Source organism: Theropithecus gelada, chromosome 12 (assembly GCF_003255815.1).
Source record: "Theropithecus gelada isolate Dixy chromosome 12, Tgel_1.0, whole genome shotgun sequence".
In the NCBI taxonomy this organism is placed as follows: Eukaryota; Metazoa; Chordata; class Mammalia; order Primates; family Cercopithecidae; genus Theropithecus; species Theropithecus gelada.
In genome coordinates, this window is record NC_037680.1 from 65,952,675 (window position 1) to 65,966,882 (window position 14,208).

The window sequence follows — 14,208 nt, forward strand, 5'->3', positions numbered from 1 at the left end:
CAGCGACCAAGAAAACCAGGGACGCGAGAGGCTCGCGTCATCCTGCAGCGCCGAGATCACAGACACCAGAAAGTGACGCCTCCGATGAGACTACTGGAGGTCACGTGGTACATTGTGCACCACCTTTCCCTTCTGGCAGAAAAAGCCATAGAGTCAGGCTGACAAGGCTTGAGAGAAATATGTCTGTATTAAATAATTGTGTATAGGTATATAATAAAACACTGATTCTCTCTAAGTCTCTGTTTTGCTTTCATCTTTTCTTACAAGTGTCTTTGTTTGGCATTGCCCACACAAAAGATGGCTGCACGGAAGCCGAGTCTTAGTTTGGCATTGCCCACACAAAAGATGGCTGCACGGAACCACGGAGTCTCAGGCCTAGAAGGGCCCGTGGGTGGGTTCTGTGGGCTGGGAACAGCCGTGTTACACCCGGCTCAATATAGGAAGTTCAGGGCGGGACCAGCGATTGGTCATTCTGCGACTGCGCAAAGATGGTGGAAGAGGAGAACATCCGCGTGGTTCGTTGTGGCGGCAGCGAGTTGAACTTTAGGAGAGCTGTGTTCTCTGCAGATTCTAAGTATGAGGGGCACCGCGCTTTGTCGGCTGAGGGGCGGGGCGTGAGTTTCTCGAGGGTCGGGGAGAAGGAACTGTCAGTCGCGTTCGGACTCGCCAGCCTGGTGGATATGGGCTTTGGGTAGAGCACGCGCGTGTGGGGGATCCCCAGGGTACCCGGGAGGTCCGGTTAGCACTGCAGGTTGGGGTGCGCCCCCTGATTCCTGGACAGTTTACCTGCAGGTAGATTGAAAGGCCCTGGAGCCGGTCTCCGTGTCGAGGATCTGGAAGGTGCTCGGGCGGCTGGAAAATGGTCCATGCGTGGATGTGTATGCCACTACTTTTGCAGTACCTACTCTTTCGTACAGAATCATGTTTTGGAGTGACTAAAACCTAAAAATATTAGGCTTTTTTTATCCACTCCTCACCCCTGAAGCATAGAGCATAGTGCAGTTTTTTTGGAACTTTACGTGAAAACAGATGTTAGATCTTTATGAGGTAAAAAAAATACGCTAAGACTTGGTCTTTTTTCTCAGTGTAGCTGGAAACCAAACCATTCCCTGGCTTCAAAATCCACTTCTTACATTATGAAATCTTTGTAAGTTTTTTAATCTTTGCCTCAGTTGCCATCGTCTGTAAAAGGGGGATAATATTTAGTTTATCTCACACGGTTATTGGGAGGATCAAATGCCTCAATATGTTAAAACTACAGACAGCAATGCCCAGCATATAATGGCTCAATGTATGTAGCTGTAATCATTATTACTGTATTGTCAGGTTTTCAAATAACTTTAGGTAGAGTGACACTTAATAAAATCAAAAAACCCTTTCTGTCTTAGAAGAGTAGAGATAGTATTTTATGAAAGTTTGTAGCCTCCACAATATTCTTTTTTTTTTTTTTTTTTTTTTTTTTGGATACAGAGTCTCACTCTGTCACCCAAGCTGGAGTGCAGTGGCTCAATCTAGGCTCATTACAACCTCCGTCTCCCTGGTTCAAGCAATTCTAGTGCCTCGGCCTCCCGAGTAGCAAGTATTATAAGCGCGGGCCACGACACCAGCTAAGTTTTGTATTTTTAGTAGATAGAGGGTTTCGCCATATTGGCCAGGCTGCCCTGGAACTCCTGGCCTCAAGTGATCTGTCCACCTGAACCTCCCAAAGTGCGGCGATTACAGTGAGCAACCGTGCCCGGCCCACCCCCACAATATTCTGCATATGAGTGTATGACAGGTAGTTGTTGAAGGCAATGCATGCATGACTGAAAGAGCTTTCATAAATTGCCTTAGAAGCCAAAAAAAAAAAAAAAAATGAGTCCTTAGGCTTTGTTTACATTGATCTTATGAATCAAAGGAAGAAACAGACTTTTAGAGGCTCACACTCTGACACTTCGGACTCATATCCATGTAACCAGTTTCTTCAGCGTACTGTTTCTATACCTTATTCATTATAATGAGGTCCATTATGTGTTTCATTTGCTAAGCCCAACAATTCATTTTTTAAGTATTTGTCAACTATATATTATGTATAACATGCTGCAATGACAAAAACTAAGATAATTTTAATATTGATCCTGCCTTCAAGGAGTTTACAGTCTAGTGAGGAAAAGGAATACTCAGTAACAGATTTTTCTTACTTTGGTCCTGTAGGAAGGAGCTCATAAGAAGAGATTACTTCCCAAACTAAGAAGGATGGAGAAGGCTGCTGAGCAAGTGACATTTGTGCTAGGCCTAGATGATATTTTAAGTGGGGAATATGGACAGAAGACATTTCAGATGGGGAAGACAGTGTAAGCAAGACAGACAGAAATGATATCTGTTGAACAGGCTGGTACAGCTAGCTAGTGAGAATGATATATAAGGGAGATAGTGGGAAATGAGGTTGGAAAGGACACGTGCAGCCAGTTGTTGGTTGTTGTTTGGACCAAAGAGAATGGTTTTTTAATTCTTTAAGGGGACAGCAGTAATCAGTTGTAATTTGACTGTGTTTCTTCAATAATGTTAACCTGAAAACTGTGAAACTATGATACATGTTGGTGAGTGGAGAAATGAGAGCTGGGTAGGCTGGTGTACCCAAAGTACAGTGATGGCATAGAAGAGGGAGTTACATAGTCAGTTTTCCCTTCAGTAGTGGATCTTGCAGCAATGGCAAGAGTTTGCCTCGCCAGTGATACTGGGGGGTGGAATGCCAGGCAAACAAGCTTGAAATCTGGGGGCCTTGAAAACTGGGGGGATTGAGCCTTCTGTGTAAAGTCAGTGTAATTGCAGCATAGGGTATAAGAGATGGCAAGAATAGACTCTGGAAGAATAGAGACCAGGGGTTAGCCAGTGCTGGCATCCAAGCAAGAAATCACTCTTGCCCAAACTAAGGTAATATTGAACATGGAAAAAAGAGACAGGGTTTTAGAGTGATTTCACAGTCAGTGTTAATGGGAAGATAGAGTTCAGTTCAGGGTTATTAACTCTAAGGTACCTGTAAAACAGATGGATATAGCTAGTAGTAGGTAGAAATTCAGGACTGAAGTTTGGGGAACTTGGTCAAGATTTAGAGGTTGGTTTTTTTTCTTTTTTTTTCTTTTTTTTGTCATTTATATATAAGCTGATAATTAAAACCATTTCTCAAACAAATGAACAGGATTATAATGAACTCAGCAAAGATTTGAATATTATCTACAAGGTACCACAATGGGTTGACTGCCTTATACAAAGAGGAATAATTTTGCATTTTACCTCAAGGTGCTTATCAAGAAAGCCAAAATCATAAAACGACAGACTTGTGTAATTTTGGCAGCTTCCTCTTGAAACTAAAACAAAAACTCTGTTCTGGGTACTTGAGTGGGTTGTTCTGAGGGGCATGTGGGTATATATGTAAGTTCCTGGTGTTCCGTATTAGGTATTACTGACTCACAGTCCAGTTCTGTTTGCATCCCATTCTGCGGCATCCCGCAATTATATGGTGCTATGAATTATTGCACTGGGGTTGTTAGGGTAGAGAAAACTGAAACAATGAGTCATCCTTGCCTTTTACTTTCCTAAACTACCCACAAGCTAATGTCCCAAACTCACTATTTTTCCCTTACAGATCATTCTGAGTATTGCTGCTGTAACAATTTTCCTAAGTTGTTACTGTTATAACATTTTTACTCTAACTCTTATTCCTAGTCTTGCTCAGAACTTTGTAACAGTTTTTTGTTGCCTCAACTATAGCTCCTCTATGTGGCTTTCATTCCCTTCTCTAATATAGCTCAACTCTTCTTACCCAACTGTTTCCTGAAACTACCCATTATAGACACTTTGCTTGTCAGATAAGTACATTATCTGTGTCTTGTACATAATCATACTATTTCCTTGCTTTTGCTTATGTTGCTATTTTTTTCTTCCCACCCCTTAAATCATACATTCTTCAGAGTCCAGTTTAAATCCTGGTTCTGACTTGAAACATCCCTAATTTCTTACTTCTTCACTTTCTCAACAAAATGAATCCTATGTGACAGGTGTTGTGGTGGGTGCATTACACACCTTCCAGTCTACAAGGTTAAGGTATTATCCCTATTTAGTGAGTGCTTACTGTGTATGCTAAGCTTGCATTTGCATGCATTGTTTCACTTAAACTCTATGAGAAGTGTTATTTGCATTTTACAATGGATAACTGTAAGTGGAGATGTGAAGTTTAAATTCTCCAATGTCATTCAGCTAATACATAATAAAGCTGGCATTCGAATTCATTTGTGTTTGACTTATTATTGTTTCTAATAAGTGAAAACACAGTGTCTCACCTCAAAGAACTCACAGTCTGGTAGAGGAGAAACATAGTACACAGTCTTAATGCCTTGTGGTAAGTTCAGTCATGGAGCTAAGCCCACCGTTGTGTAGAAGCACATTAGGACTGGTGCTGATCTAGAATGGGAAGATGAGGAAGGGCTTCCGGGAGAAAATTCTGAGGTGAATCTTAAAGCAGTAGTCAAGAGTTCTGAGAAATGGGAAAGACTGAAAAACTGTCACTGATTGGAAGGTTCTGAGAAGATATGACAACTAATGTGGTATGCTGGATTGGATTCTAGGAACATAAAAAAGACATTAATGGAAAAAGTGAAGAACTCATAAATTATGTAGTTAATAGTCATGTACCAATGTTAATATCTTAGTTTTGACTAATGTACTGTGCTTATGTAAAGTGCTAACATTTGTGGAAGCCAGATGAAGTGTATATAGGAACTCTGTAGTTCTTCTGTAAATCTAAAATGATTTCAAAATTAAAAGTTGAAAAATAAAAAGCTTACTCTTAGGAAATAAAAAAAAAAGTTAGAAAACGTGTTCTATGTAGATACCAGAGAGTGCAAAATCATGGAGAGAAAGTTGACTTTGAAGGATTGCACTTAAGTAATTGAAACCATTGTTCTTTGCTGAGAAACCAGAAGAGAAGATGTTCCTTTTTTCTGAGGAAGCTTATCAGAAGCAATTAGGGAAAGTTTTCTTGGCCAGCAGTAGCCCCCTACCCACCACTGTCTCAAGGAAGCCATATCTAAACGACTTCTTTCATATTGATAGGGTGTGTCTGGGGGATGGGGGAAATTGTTGGAGTTATGAACTATTTTAATAGAGCACAATGTTAAGTGAAAAAGTAGTTCAGGTTAGACTGGGATCAGACTACCAAAGCCTTAAGAAATTGGATCATTTCCTAAAGGCAGAGGGAAAACATTAAAGGATTTTAACTTTATCTGAGGAAGTGATATGGTCAAATTTGCAAAATTAGTCTGGTGTGACTGTCAAAGCTGCATTGAAGGACTGTACCTGGAGACTGTAGGAAGCCCTGAAGAGTGGTCCACGCTGGAGATGTTAAGCCTCTGAAGTGAAGTACTCATGGGAATGGAGAAGAGGCTGCAGCCAAAGGGGAGGTTATGTAAATGCTTTGTTGCTCATACATTCTTGATCTTATACCATTTCATATAACCATGCCTCCTGGCTGACAGCACTTACAAGGTTCCATGGATTATAAGATGCATCCTAATTTCCAAGAGATGAACATGTGAAAATCAAATATCTTGAACTGATAAAATAGGATAGTAGTGGTCCCAGTTTGCAACAGATTTACTCTTAGTGTGTTGTAATACAGTGGCCCTCCCTTGTCCACAGAGGATATGTTCCAGGACCCTTAGTGGATGCGTAGAACCACAGGTACTACCAAACGCTATATATACTATATGTTTTCCTATACATATATACTTATGATAAATTTTAAGTTATAAATTAGGCACAGAGATTAACATCAATAACTAGTAAAATAGAACAATTATAACAGTATGTCAGCATCATTACTCTTACACTTTGGGGCCATTATTAAGTAAAATAAGGGTTACTTGAACAGAAGTGCTACAGTACAGCAATAGTGGATAGGATAACCTAGATAGTTTCTACGTGATTAACTGGCAGGTGTGTCTACAGCAGAGAATGCTGGAAAAAGGAATGATTCATATCTCAGGTGAGACAAGGGGAATTCATCACTACTGAGAATGGCATAAAATTTTAAACTTAGGAATTGTTTCTGGAATTTTCTATTTAATATTTTCAGATTGATCTTGACTGTAGGTAATTAAAACCAGGGAAAGTGAAACCATAAATAAGAGTACTGCTATAGATATAATAGGCACGGAGCAAATATTTTTTACTTGGAAGATACAAGAAGATTTATATTTCTGAGCCTTGTTCTGTGATGATATCATGAAAGTCAAATAGTGTCCCAACTTCACCACTTTTAGTAATTTAGTAGCTGCTACTACATGGAAGAAATCCACAAATCCAGAAAGACAAAGCAAAGCCAGCATTTCAGCAACAAGAAAAAAAAAATGGAATAAAGTCTTTGTATTTTTCTGTACAAAAGGCCCAGACCTCACCAACTGGAGCAGAACCTTTGACTTAGCATTTGTAAGCTGGTGTTGCCAGTGAACCATGGAGAGGTTGGGGACATGGAAAAACACTGCTGTTGGCAGTACTATTGAAGAATAATAGTTGATAGTGACTAGCACACTGTCTGCATCCATTGAATGAGCAGGCAACTTGGTTAAGTTGGCTGTTTTTGCAGGATAATTCCATTTATAGCCTCTGTCTACAAACAGGCAAGAGATATGACATTGGCGTCATTAATCTTTTCTGAGTTAATAATCTCTTCTGAGTTAATGAACTGATTGGTCATAGATGTCCCCATAGACAAAAGGCACACAAATTTGAGTATACAATTTTTTTTTTTTAAGACGGAGTCTCGCTCTGTCCCCAGACTGGAGTGCAATGGCCGGATCTCAGCACACTGCAAGCTCCGCCTCCCGGGTTTACGCCATTCTCCTGCCTCAGCCTCCTGAGTAGCTGGGACTACAGGCGCCCGCCACCTCGCCCGGCTAGTTTTTTGTATTTTTTAGTAGAGATGGGGTTTCACTGTATTAGCCAGGATGGTCTCGATGTCCTGACCTCATGATCCGCCCATCTCGGCCTCCCAAAGTGCTGGGATTACAGGCTTGAGCCACCGCGCCCAGCCACAATTCTTAAACTATACCAAAAGAAACCTCTGTTGCATTTTTATCATGGACAGTAAAAAGATCCTACTACCTGTCGAGTATGTGATATGGTTTGGCTGTGTCCCCACCCAAATCTTATTTTGAATTGTAGCTCCCATAATCTCCACGTGTTGTGGGAGGGACCCAGTTGGAGATAACTGAATCATGGAGGCAGTTTCCCCTATACTGTTCTTGTGGTAGTGAATCAGTCTCACGAGAGCTGATGGATTTATAAAGGGGAGCTCCCCTGCACAAGTTCTGTTTTTGCCTGCTACCATGTAAGACATGCTTTTTGCTTCCACCATGATTGTGAAGCCTCCCCAGCCACGTGGAACTGCGAATCCATTAAATCTCTTTCCTTTATAAATTTGAAGAAGGAGATGGTAAGGTTTTGAATGAAATATGAAAAGCACCAGGTACAATGGCTCCCACCTGTAATCTCAGCATTTTGGGAGGCCCAGGCAGGTGCATCACTTGAGGCTGGGAGTTCAAGACCACTGAAACAATGATGAAAAATGTGTTCTTCACCAGTGTGAAAACAGACTAATACAGTATGTAAAACTTACTTTTCTTTCTTTTTTTTCCAGGTATATCTTCTGTGTCTCTGGAGACTTTGTTAAAGTTTACAGCACAGTTACAGAAGAGTGTGTACACATACTACATGGACACAGAAATCTGGTGACTGGAATCCAACTTAACCCCAACAACCATCTACAGGTGTCATACAGTTATAGCTGAATACTTTAAGATTGGCTTTGTTCTTTACAGAAAAATTCGAGTCGAATTTGGCTGGGAAACTTTCCAGGTTATAAGTAAAATATTTATTTTCAGTTGTAGGGTATTTTTCACTTACTAAACTATATTGCCTATAGCGTATTCTGTGAATCATTTGTTCCACAGAATGCTAATAAGTGTTACTTGAGAAGGATATTCTTGGCTGTATGAGTTTCTGAAATTAAGGGCTTGGCACAGGTAAATGTATTTGTTGATTGTAGGTCTTCTTAGGTTCCCTTACATGCATTGTGAATGTCCAAAAGGGGTATGTAGTATTTGGTGTTTCTCAAACTTACTTGACTTGTGAACTGTTTGGTTTCTAGAACACATTTTGAAAAATGTGGGCCAGGAGGTATTGATTTGGTAGATCTGTTCCTTTAGAAGTGAGGCTCTGGCTTACTCTAGATATTGTCTAGTCTTAATACCGGTATCTAGATAAGAAAATTTATTTGGTGAGTGGGTCAATTAGTTAGTTTCAAGACAAATTTGGGAATTTAATTTAGTGCAAATTTTCCCACTTCCCCCACAAAGCAGCCCTTCTTTCTCAGTATTTAAGAATAATGAAATGGTCATTTTAATTCTGTTCTTAAGTTTCAGCAAATCTACTAAAATTTTATCTCAACAATATTTTGTTCTTGTTCTTATTTTTAATCCAATTCCATTTTCCTGGATTAGTCACAGCCAACTTGGAAATTACTGATCAAGGATGGATTTGCATTGCCATATACTCTTATTCCAAAGGAAATAAAGTAGCACCGATCTTTTCTTTCCAAAATTAAATGAGCTACTCCTAAAACTCAAAGTTAGGTAACTTTCCTGCAGGACCCAAGTACATATTTTATCCTTGCCATCCTCTGAGGGTTTGACAAAAGTTTATCACTATGTGTGGTATTTGAATGTTTTCAATAGCAAAACTATTATTTTGTTAAAATTGAAATTTGTGAAGTCCATATACTAAGTTTTATAGCAAAAAAAAATGTAGACACATTGCATAAAATCTTTGTTTCAGGTGACTAAAAGTGAATAAAATTAGAGAAGGGCAGTTTTACCAGTAGATTTGGTTGAGGTGCAGGGGCAGCAGTTCTGGACTTAGGAGTCACAGTATTTGTGTATTAACCATCGTTTTGACAGTAATTATATGTTTGACTTGTTACATTCTACTAGTCCATATTTATGATTCTGATATGCAGTAATTGTGATATACATTTCCTAGTTACTATAATTTTTTGACTTGGATAGATAACATGGTTTTACTCCAGCATTTTTACATTTCTCTTCTTTGATTCCATGTCTCTATTTGCAGAAATCCTAAAATTGCCACTTTCTTTAAAAATATTAAAATTCTTTGTCAACATTATAAGCAAAGTATTTTCCTATAACAACAACAACAAAAAAAATCTAGTGGAAACTTAGTATTATTAAAACTAAGTACACTAGAACAAAAGTAAACCTATGTGTTAGTAAGGTCTTCCGGTACTACCAAAGTATGGTCCACAGACCAGTGTCCTAAACCATTAGTTACCATTCTGTATAAGAGTACAGAAAGTGAGTGTCACAGAACACTTTGACATTGCCATAGCATCCAAGTGTATTATAATTTCTATTGTATTTTATGAAAGTATTGGTCCTTGATGGATTGGAAGAAATTTTTTTTAAGCAGAATATTCTTCAGTCACTTGAGAAGCACTCCCTTAATATTCATATAAGGTGAAAGGAGTTTGGCTGATAAAACTGAGTAAACTGAGTTCTGGCAGGAAGAGCAACAAGCTCTTGTGTGTGTGTGTTTCTGGTTTTTTTTTTTTTTGGAGAGTCTCAGTCTCCCAGGCTGGAGTATAACAATGTGATCTCAGCTCACTGCAACCTCAGCCTCCTGAGTAGCTAGGATTACAGAATGTGCCACCACGCCTGGCTAATTTTTGTATTTTCACTAGAGATGGGGTTTCACCATGTTGGCCAGGCTGATCTCGAACTCTTGGCCTCAAGTGATGCACCTGCCTGAGCCTCCCAAAGTGCTGAGATTACAGATGGGAGCCACTGCACCTAGGTACTTTTCATATCTCATTCAAAACCTTAACATCTCCCTCTTCAAGATAGAATGTCGACTTTTTTCCTCTCTCTTTTAGTTAAAACTTGAAAAGGATGGATCTGCTTCTTGCAGAAAGCTATGAAAAGATTGTTTTGCAGAAGCAATGTAAATAAATGACTCTACCTCTTTAAGATTAAGCGTGAATTAATGAATAGAAAATGCCCCATCAGCGTTTAATTATTCATTTGATATATTGATGAATTTCTTTTTTTTAATCAATTTTGTATTGTTTTACCCTTTTAGCTATATTCTTGTTCCCTTGATGGCACAATTAAACTGTGGGACTATATAGATGGCATCTTAATAAAGGTATGTGGATTGATCTTTACTTTTCCTTATGTGAAAAAAAAACGGCAGTGTAATTTAATGGTAGATGTACTGTTTCTTTTTTAAGGCCAAATATTTAAATAGACTTCCTAAACAAGTTACAAAATAGCATCAAAAAAATTAATTTGACTATATAAAAATTTTCTACTTGTAAAAGACAAGTTAAAGCTGGGAGAAGATATTTACAAAAGATACTATTCCACATATACAAAAATATTCCCAAAAACCAATAAGGAAAAACTAAAAGCCTGGTAGAAGAAATTGGCATAAAGTAGGAATATGTAAATTCACAGAAAAGAAATACAATTAGTCAATAAATATGAAGAGCTGCTTAAACTCATTAATAAAGAAATCTAAGACAAATGACACAATATTTCCCCTCATAAATTTAGCCAAATTGTAGATTGAAAAAAATCTAGTGATAGGTAAAGTATAGAGAAACAGGCACTTTTGTACACAATGAGAGTTAAAACTGAAAATCAATAAACACGTTTTGCTACAGCAGTCTCACTTCTAAGAATCTCTTGTTAAAATAATGGCCTGTACACAAAGGCCTTATAGCATTGTTTATGGTAGGAAAAAAGTTAAATATGACCTTGAAATCAGTTAAAATTATGATACATTCAATACAATACCATAAAACCATTAAAAAGAATCAGATCTATATGTAGGAAACTTGAAAGGGTATTTAACAAATATGTATCAGTTGTCTTCTATAGGCCAGGTACTCTCCTTATGTTGGGAATACAGCAATGAGCAAAATAGGTAAAAATCCCTGCCTTAATGGATTTTATGTTCTACTGGAAGGAACAGACAGTAAACACTATGGTGCTCTTTATCTTTCAGACTTTCACAGTTGGATGTAAACTTCATGCCCTCTTTACTGTTGCCCAAGCTGAGGATTCTGTCTTTGCTATAGTAAATAAAGAAAAACCAGGTATGGTGTAATTAACTTACTATGTATGGCACTGAGTGGCTCTTTACATTTTACAGTTTCTCAAAATTTAACATTTTGGTTTTAATCTGAAGCTAACAGTTTTTAGAATGGGCATTTAAATTGCTTTTGTCATTATTGTGTTCATTTGGAGAGGCTTTGTATAAGTTCTGAAATACGCAGTGAGGGAAGGATTATTTTATATGTAGTTGCAATAGCAGACTGCAGACCTCAAATTTTAAATCTGCTTTACAAAGATGGATAGAATTTGTCTTTCTGCTGAACTTAAATCTGTTATTCTTAAGCATCACTATCATTTTATCCATCATTGAACACTTCTTACTCTTTTGAGTCAAGGTGGAAATGGCATAGAAAATTGGTTGATATTGGCCAGACGAGGTGGCTCACACCTGTAATCCCAGCACTTTGGGAGGCCGAGGTGGGTAGATCACAAGGTCAGGAGATCTGGACCATCCTGGCTAACACAGTGAAACCCCATCTCTACTAAACAAAATACAAAAAGTTAGCCAGGCGTGGTGTTGGGCACCTGCAGTCCCAGCTATTCAGGAGGCAGGAGAATGGCGTGAACTCAGGAGGCGGATCTTGCAGTGAGTCGAGATAGCGCCACTGCACTCCAGCCTAGGTGACAGAACGAGACTCTGTCTCAAAAAAAAAAAAAAAATTGGTTGATATTAAGAACCAATAATGTGACTCAGTTATCATTAATTACATTTTCACTGTCTTTGGAACATTACTCCATTGAAACTGCCGTGCATCAGCATTTTAGGAATTCCTAGAATATTGTCAGTGCTTACAAATAATTGTCCTTTATCATAGAATTCGATAAAACAGAACACTGACATGAGGTCACATCTAAAGAAATTTTCTGATCCCCAGATTCAAGAATGCTACTGTATCCTGTGGTGTCCTCTATAAAATACAGTTGTGTTCAGAATGAAGAATATGAAGCAGCTTTAAGATGATAGTGGGGCTGGGCATGATGGCTGACAACTGTAATCCCAGCACTTTTTTGGGAGGCCAGTGCGGGAGGATTGCTTGAGGTCAGGAGTTTGAGACCAGCCTAGGCAATATATACCATGACCCTGTCTCTGAAAAGAAAAAAAAAGAAAGAAAAGTAGGTTAGATATGGTGGCTATAGTCCTGTCTACTCAGGAGGCTGAGGTGGGAGGATCACTAAACCACCTCCAAAGGACATTTCAAAAAATGTTCTGGAGATGGCAACGTTCTTAAAAATAATTCAGTCATCTTGCCAGATGACTACTTCAAACATAGCACTTTTTTTGATATTTAAGTTCGATTTTGTATATTGAATACATGGATTCCTGATAACAGTTCACATGTTTACGAAAAATTCAGATTCCTAATCTTCCTGATGAGCAGTTGATCACTAGGTTTGGGATGTACTTTAGGAATCTGCATTCTTAATATCATCCCAGGTGATTCTGCTCATCACTCATATTTCTTAGCAACTTCCTATACTCACTCCATAATTCCTCAGTTGGAAAAGTAGTTGCCAATAGCTGTAGCAAAACTTTTTAGCCATGATGCGAAACACTGACTGCACATAACATGAAGAACTTAGTAAGTTTCTGTGTGCTGGGGCCTAGTTTACTGAAAAAGTTCTCAGTTGTGTCTAATATGCAAGACAGGGTGGAAAACTACTGATCTAAAGTAAAGATCCTGTGTTGTAATCTAAATTCTTCTCATAATGAGATCTATTATTAGTCTTCAGTACTTGGCATATAATGGGCAGCCAGCATATGAAAATCTGGATAGCTGCTACATAAAAATGTGAGTCAGTCTTGAAAAGATCCCCTGTGCTTATGGCTTACTTACTGTACCACAGGCCTCTCATACTCAAATACAAAAACATATACATATATGTGTACCCTTTTTGTGTTATCTGTGTTCCACAGCCCAAAAGCAGAGTCTCTGAAAATCATATTGCAGTTACTTATCTGGTTTAAAAACAAATTAGGCTCTTGTTTACATGTTATTTTTGATGGTATTATTTCTTGACTATGTGTCATATAGTCATTCACCACTTAATTGAGCACCCACCGTGTGCTGAATACTGTTATGGTTGCACAAAACAAAACACTTCTAAGTCCCAGTAGTAAACTGACTGGATCAGTTAATATGATACAGTAAGATGAAAGGTGGTCTAGAGAAAAATAAAGCAGGGGGCGGAAATGGGCAACATAGGAGGAATAAATATTAAATAAGAGAAGAAGAGCTGTGCAGCTATATTGGAGAAGGGAGGCGGGCGGGAGTGAGCCAGTGAAGAATAGATTATATTTAGCATCATAGGCTATTGGAAGGACTTTTGCTTTTACTGTGAGTAAAAAGAATACCCTTAAGGAGATACTTTTTAAAGGGATATAAAGAGAAGAATTTGTTGGTATTACAAGAAAGGAGATTTTACCCTATAAATATTATGGCAGGCCCATGATAGCATTTCTGAAAACTCTCAGATGGTTTGTTGCATTTGGTTACTCAATTCACCAACATTCATATTCTTTTTCCATTTTAACACTCAGCTTAATACTTTGGAATGTACAATGCACCAGTAAGACACAAGTTGATTTCTATTTCTATATATTTGGGGCATTTATGTACATGAGTTATGGAATTAGACTTCCATTTAAAACTTGTTCATTCAAACAAAGAGTCCAACTTTAAGATATATTTTGTTCAAGATTAGCCTAGAATTATTATCTTGGCATCAAATACATTCTAGAGTACTGATTAGCAGTTTCATAGGGCCAGGCACAGTGGCTCACGCTTATAATCGCAGCAATTTGGGAGGCAAGACAGGTGGATCACTTGAGGTCAGGAGTTCGAGACCAGCCTGGCCAACATGGTGAAACCCCATCTCTACTAAAAATACAAAAATTAGCCAAGCGTGGTGGCACAGGCCTGTAGTCCCAGCTACTCGGGAGACTGAGCCAAGAGAATTGCTTGAACCTGGGAGGCAG

At 38.5% G+C, this 14,208-nt stretch overlaps 1 protein-coding gene across 2 annotated transcripts in view; it reads left to right on the forward strand.

Annotated features, from left to right (window-relative positions):
• Positions 1 to 428: 428 nt before the first annotated feature.
• WDR75 (WD repeat domain 75) overlaps positions 429 to 14,208 on the forward strand; it is a 36,500-nt gene continuing 22,720 nt past the window's right edge. Inside the window, exons 1-5 of one of the 2 annotated variants that reach the window (XM_025404825.1) lie at positions 429 to 574; positions 7,676 to 7,805; positions 8,094 to 8,127; positions 10,192 to 10,257; positions 11,122 to 11,212. In XM_025404825.1, the coding sequence (XP_025260610.1) occupies positions 8,104 to 8,127; positions 10,192 to 10,257; positions 11,122 to 11,212 (181 nt within the window). In that variant the 5' untranslated portion in view covers positions 429 to 574; positions 7,676 to 7,805; positions 8,094 to 8,103. The remainder of the gene's footprint in view (positions 575 to 7,675; positions 7,806 to 8,093; positions 8,128 to 10,191; positions 10,258 to 11,121; positions 11,213 to 14,208) is intronic. The other variant, XM_025404824.1, reaches the window with a different exon arrangement.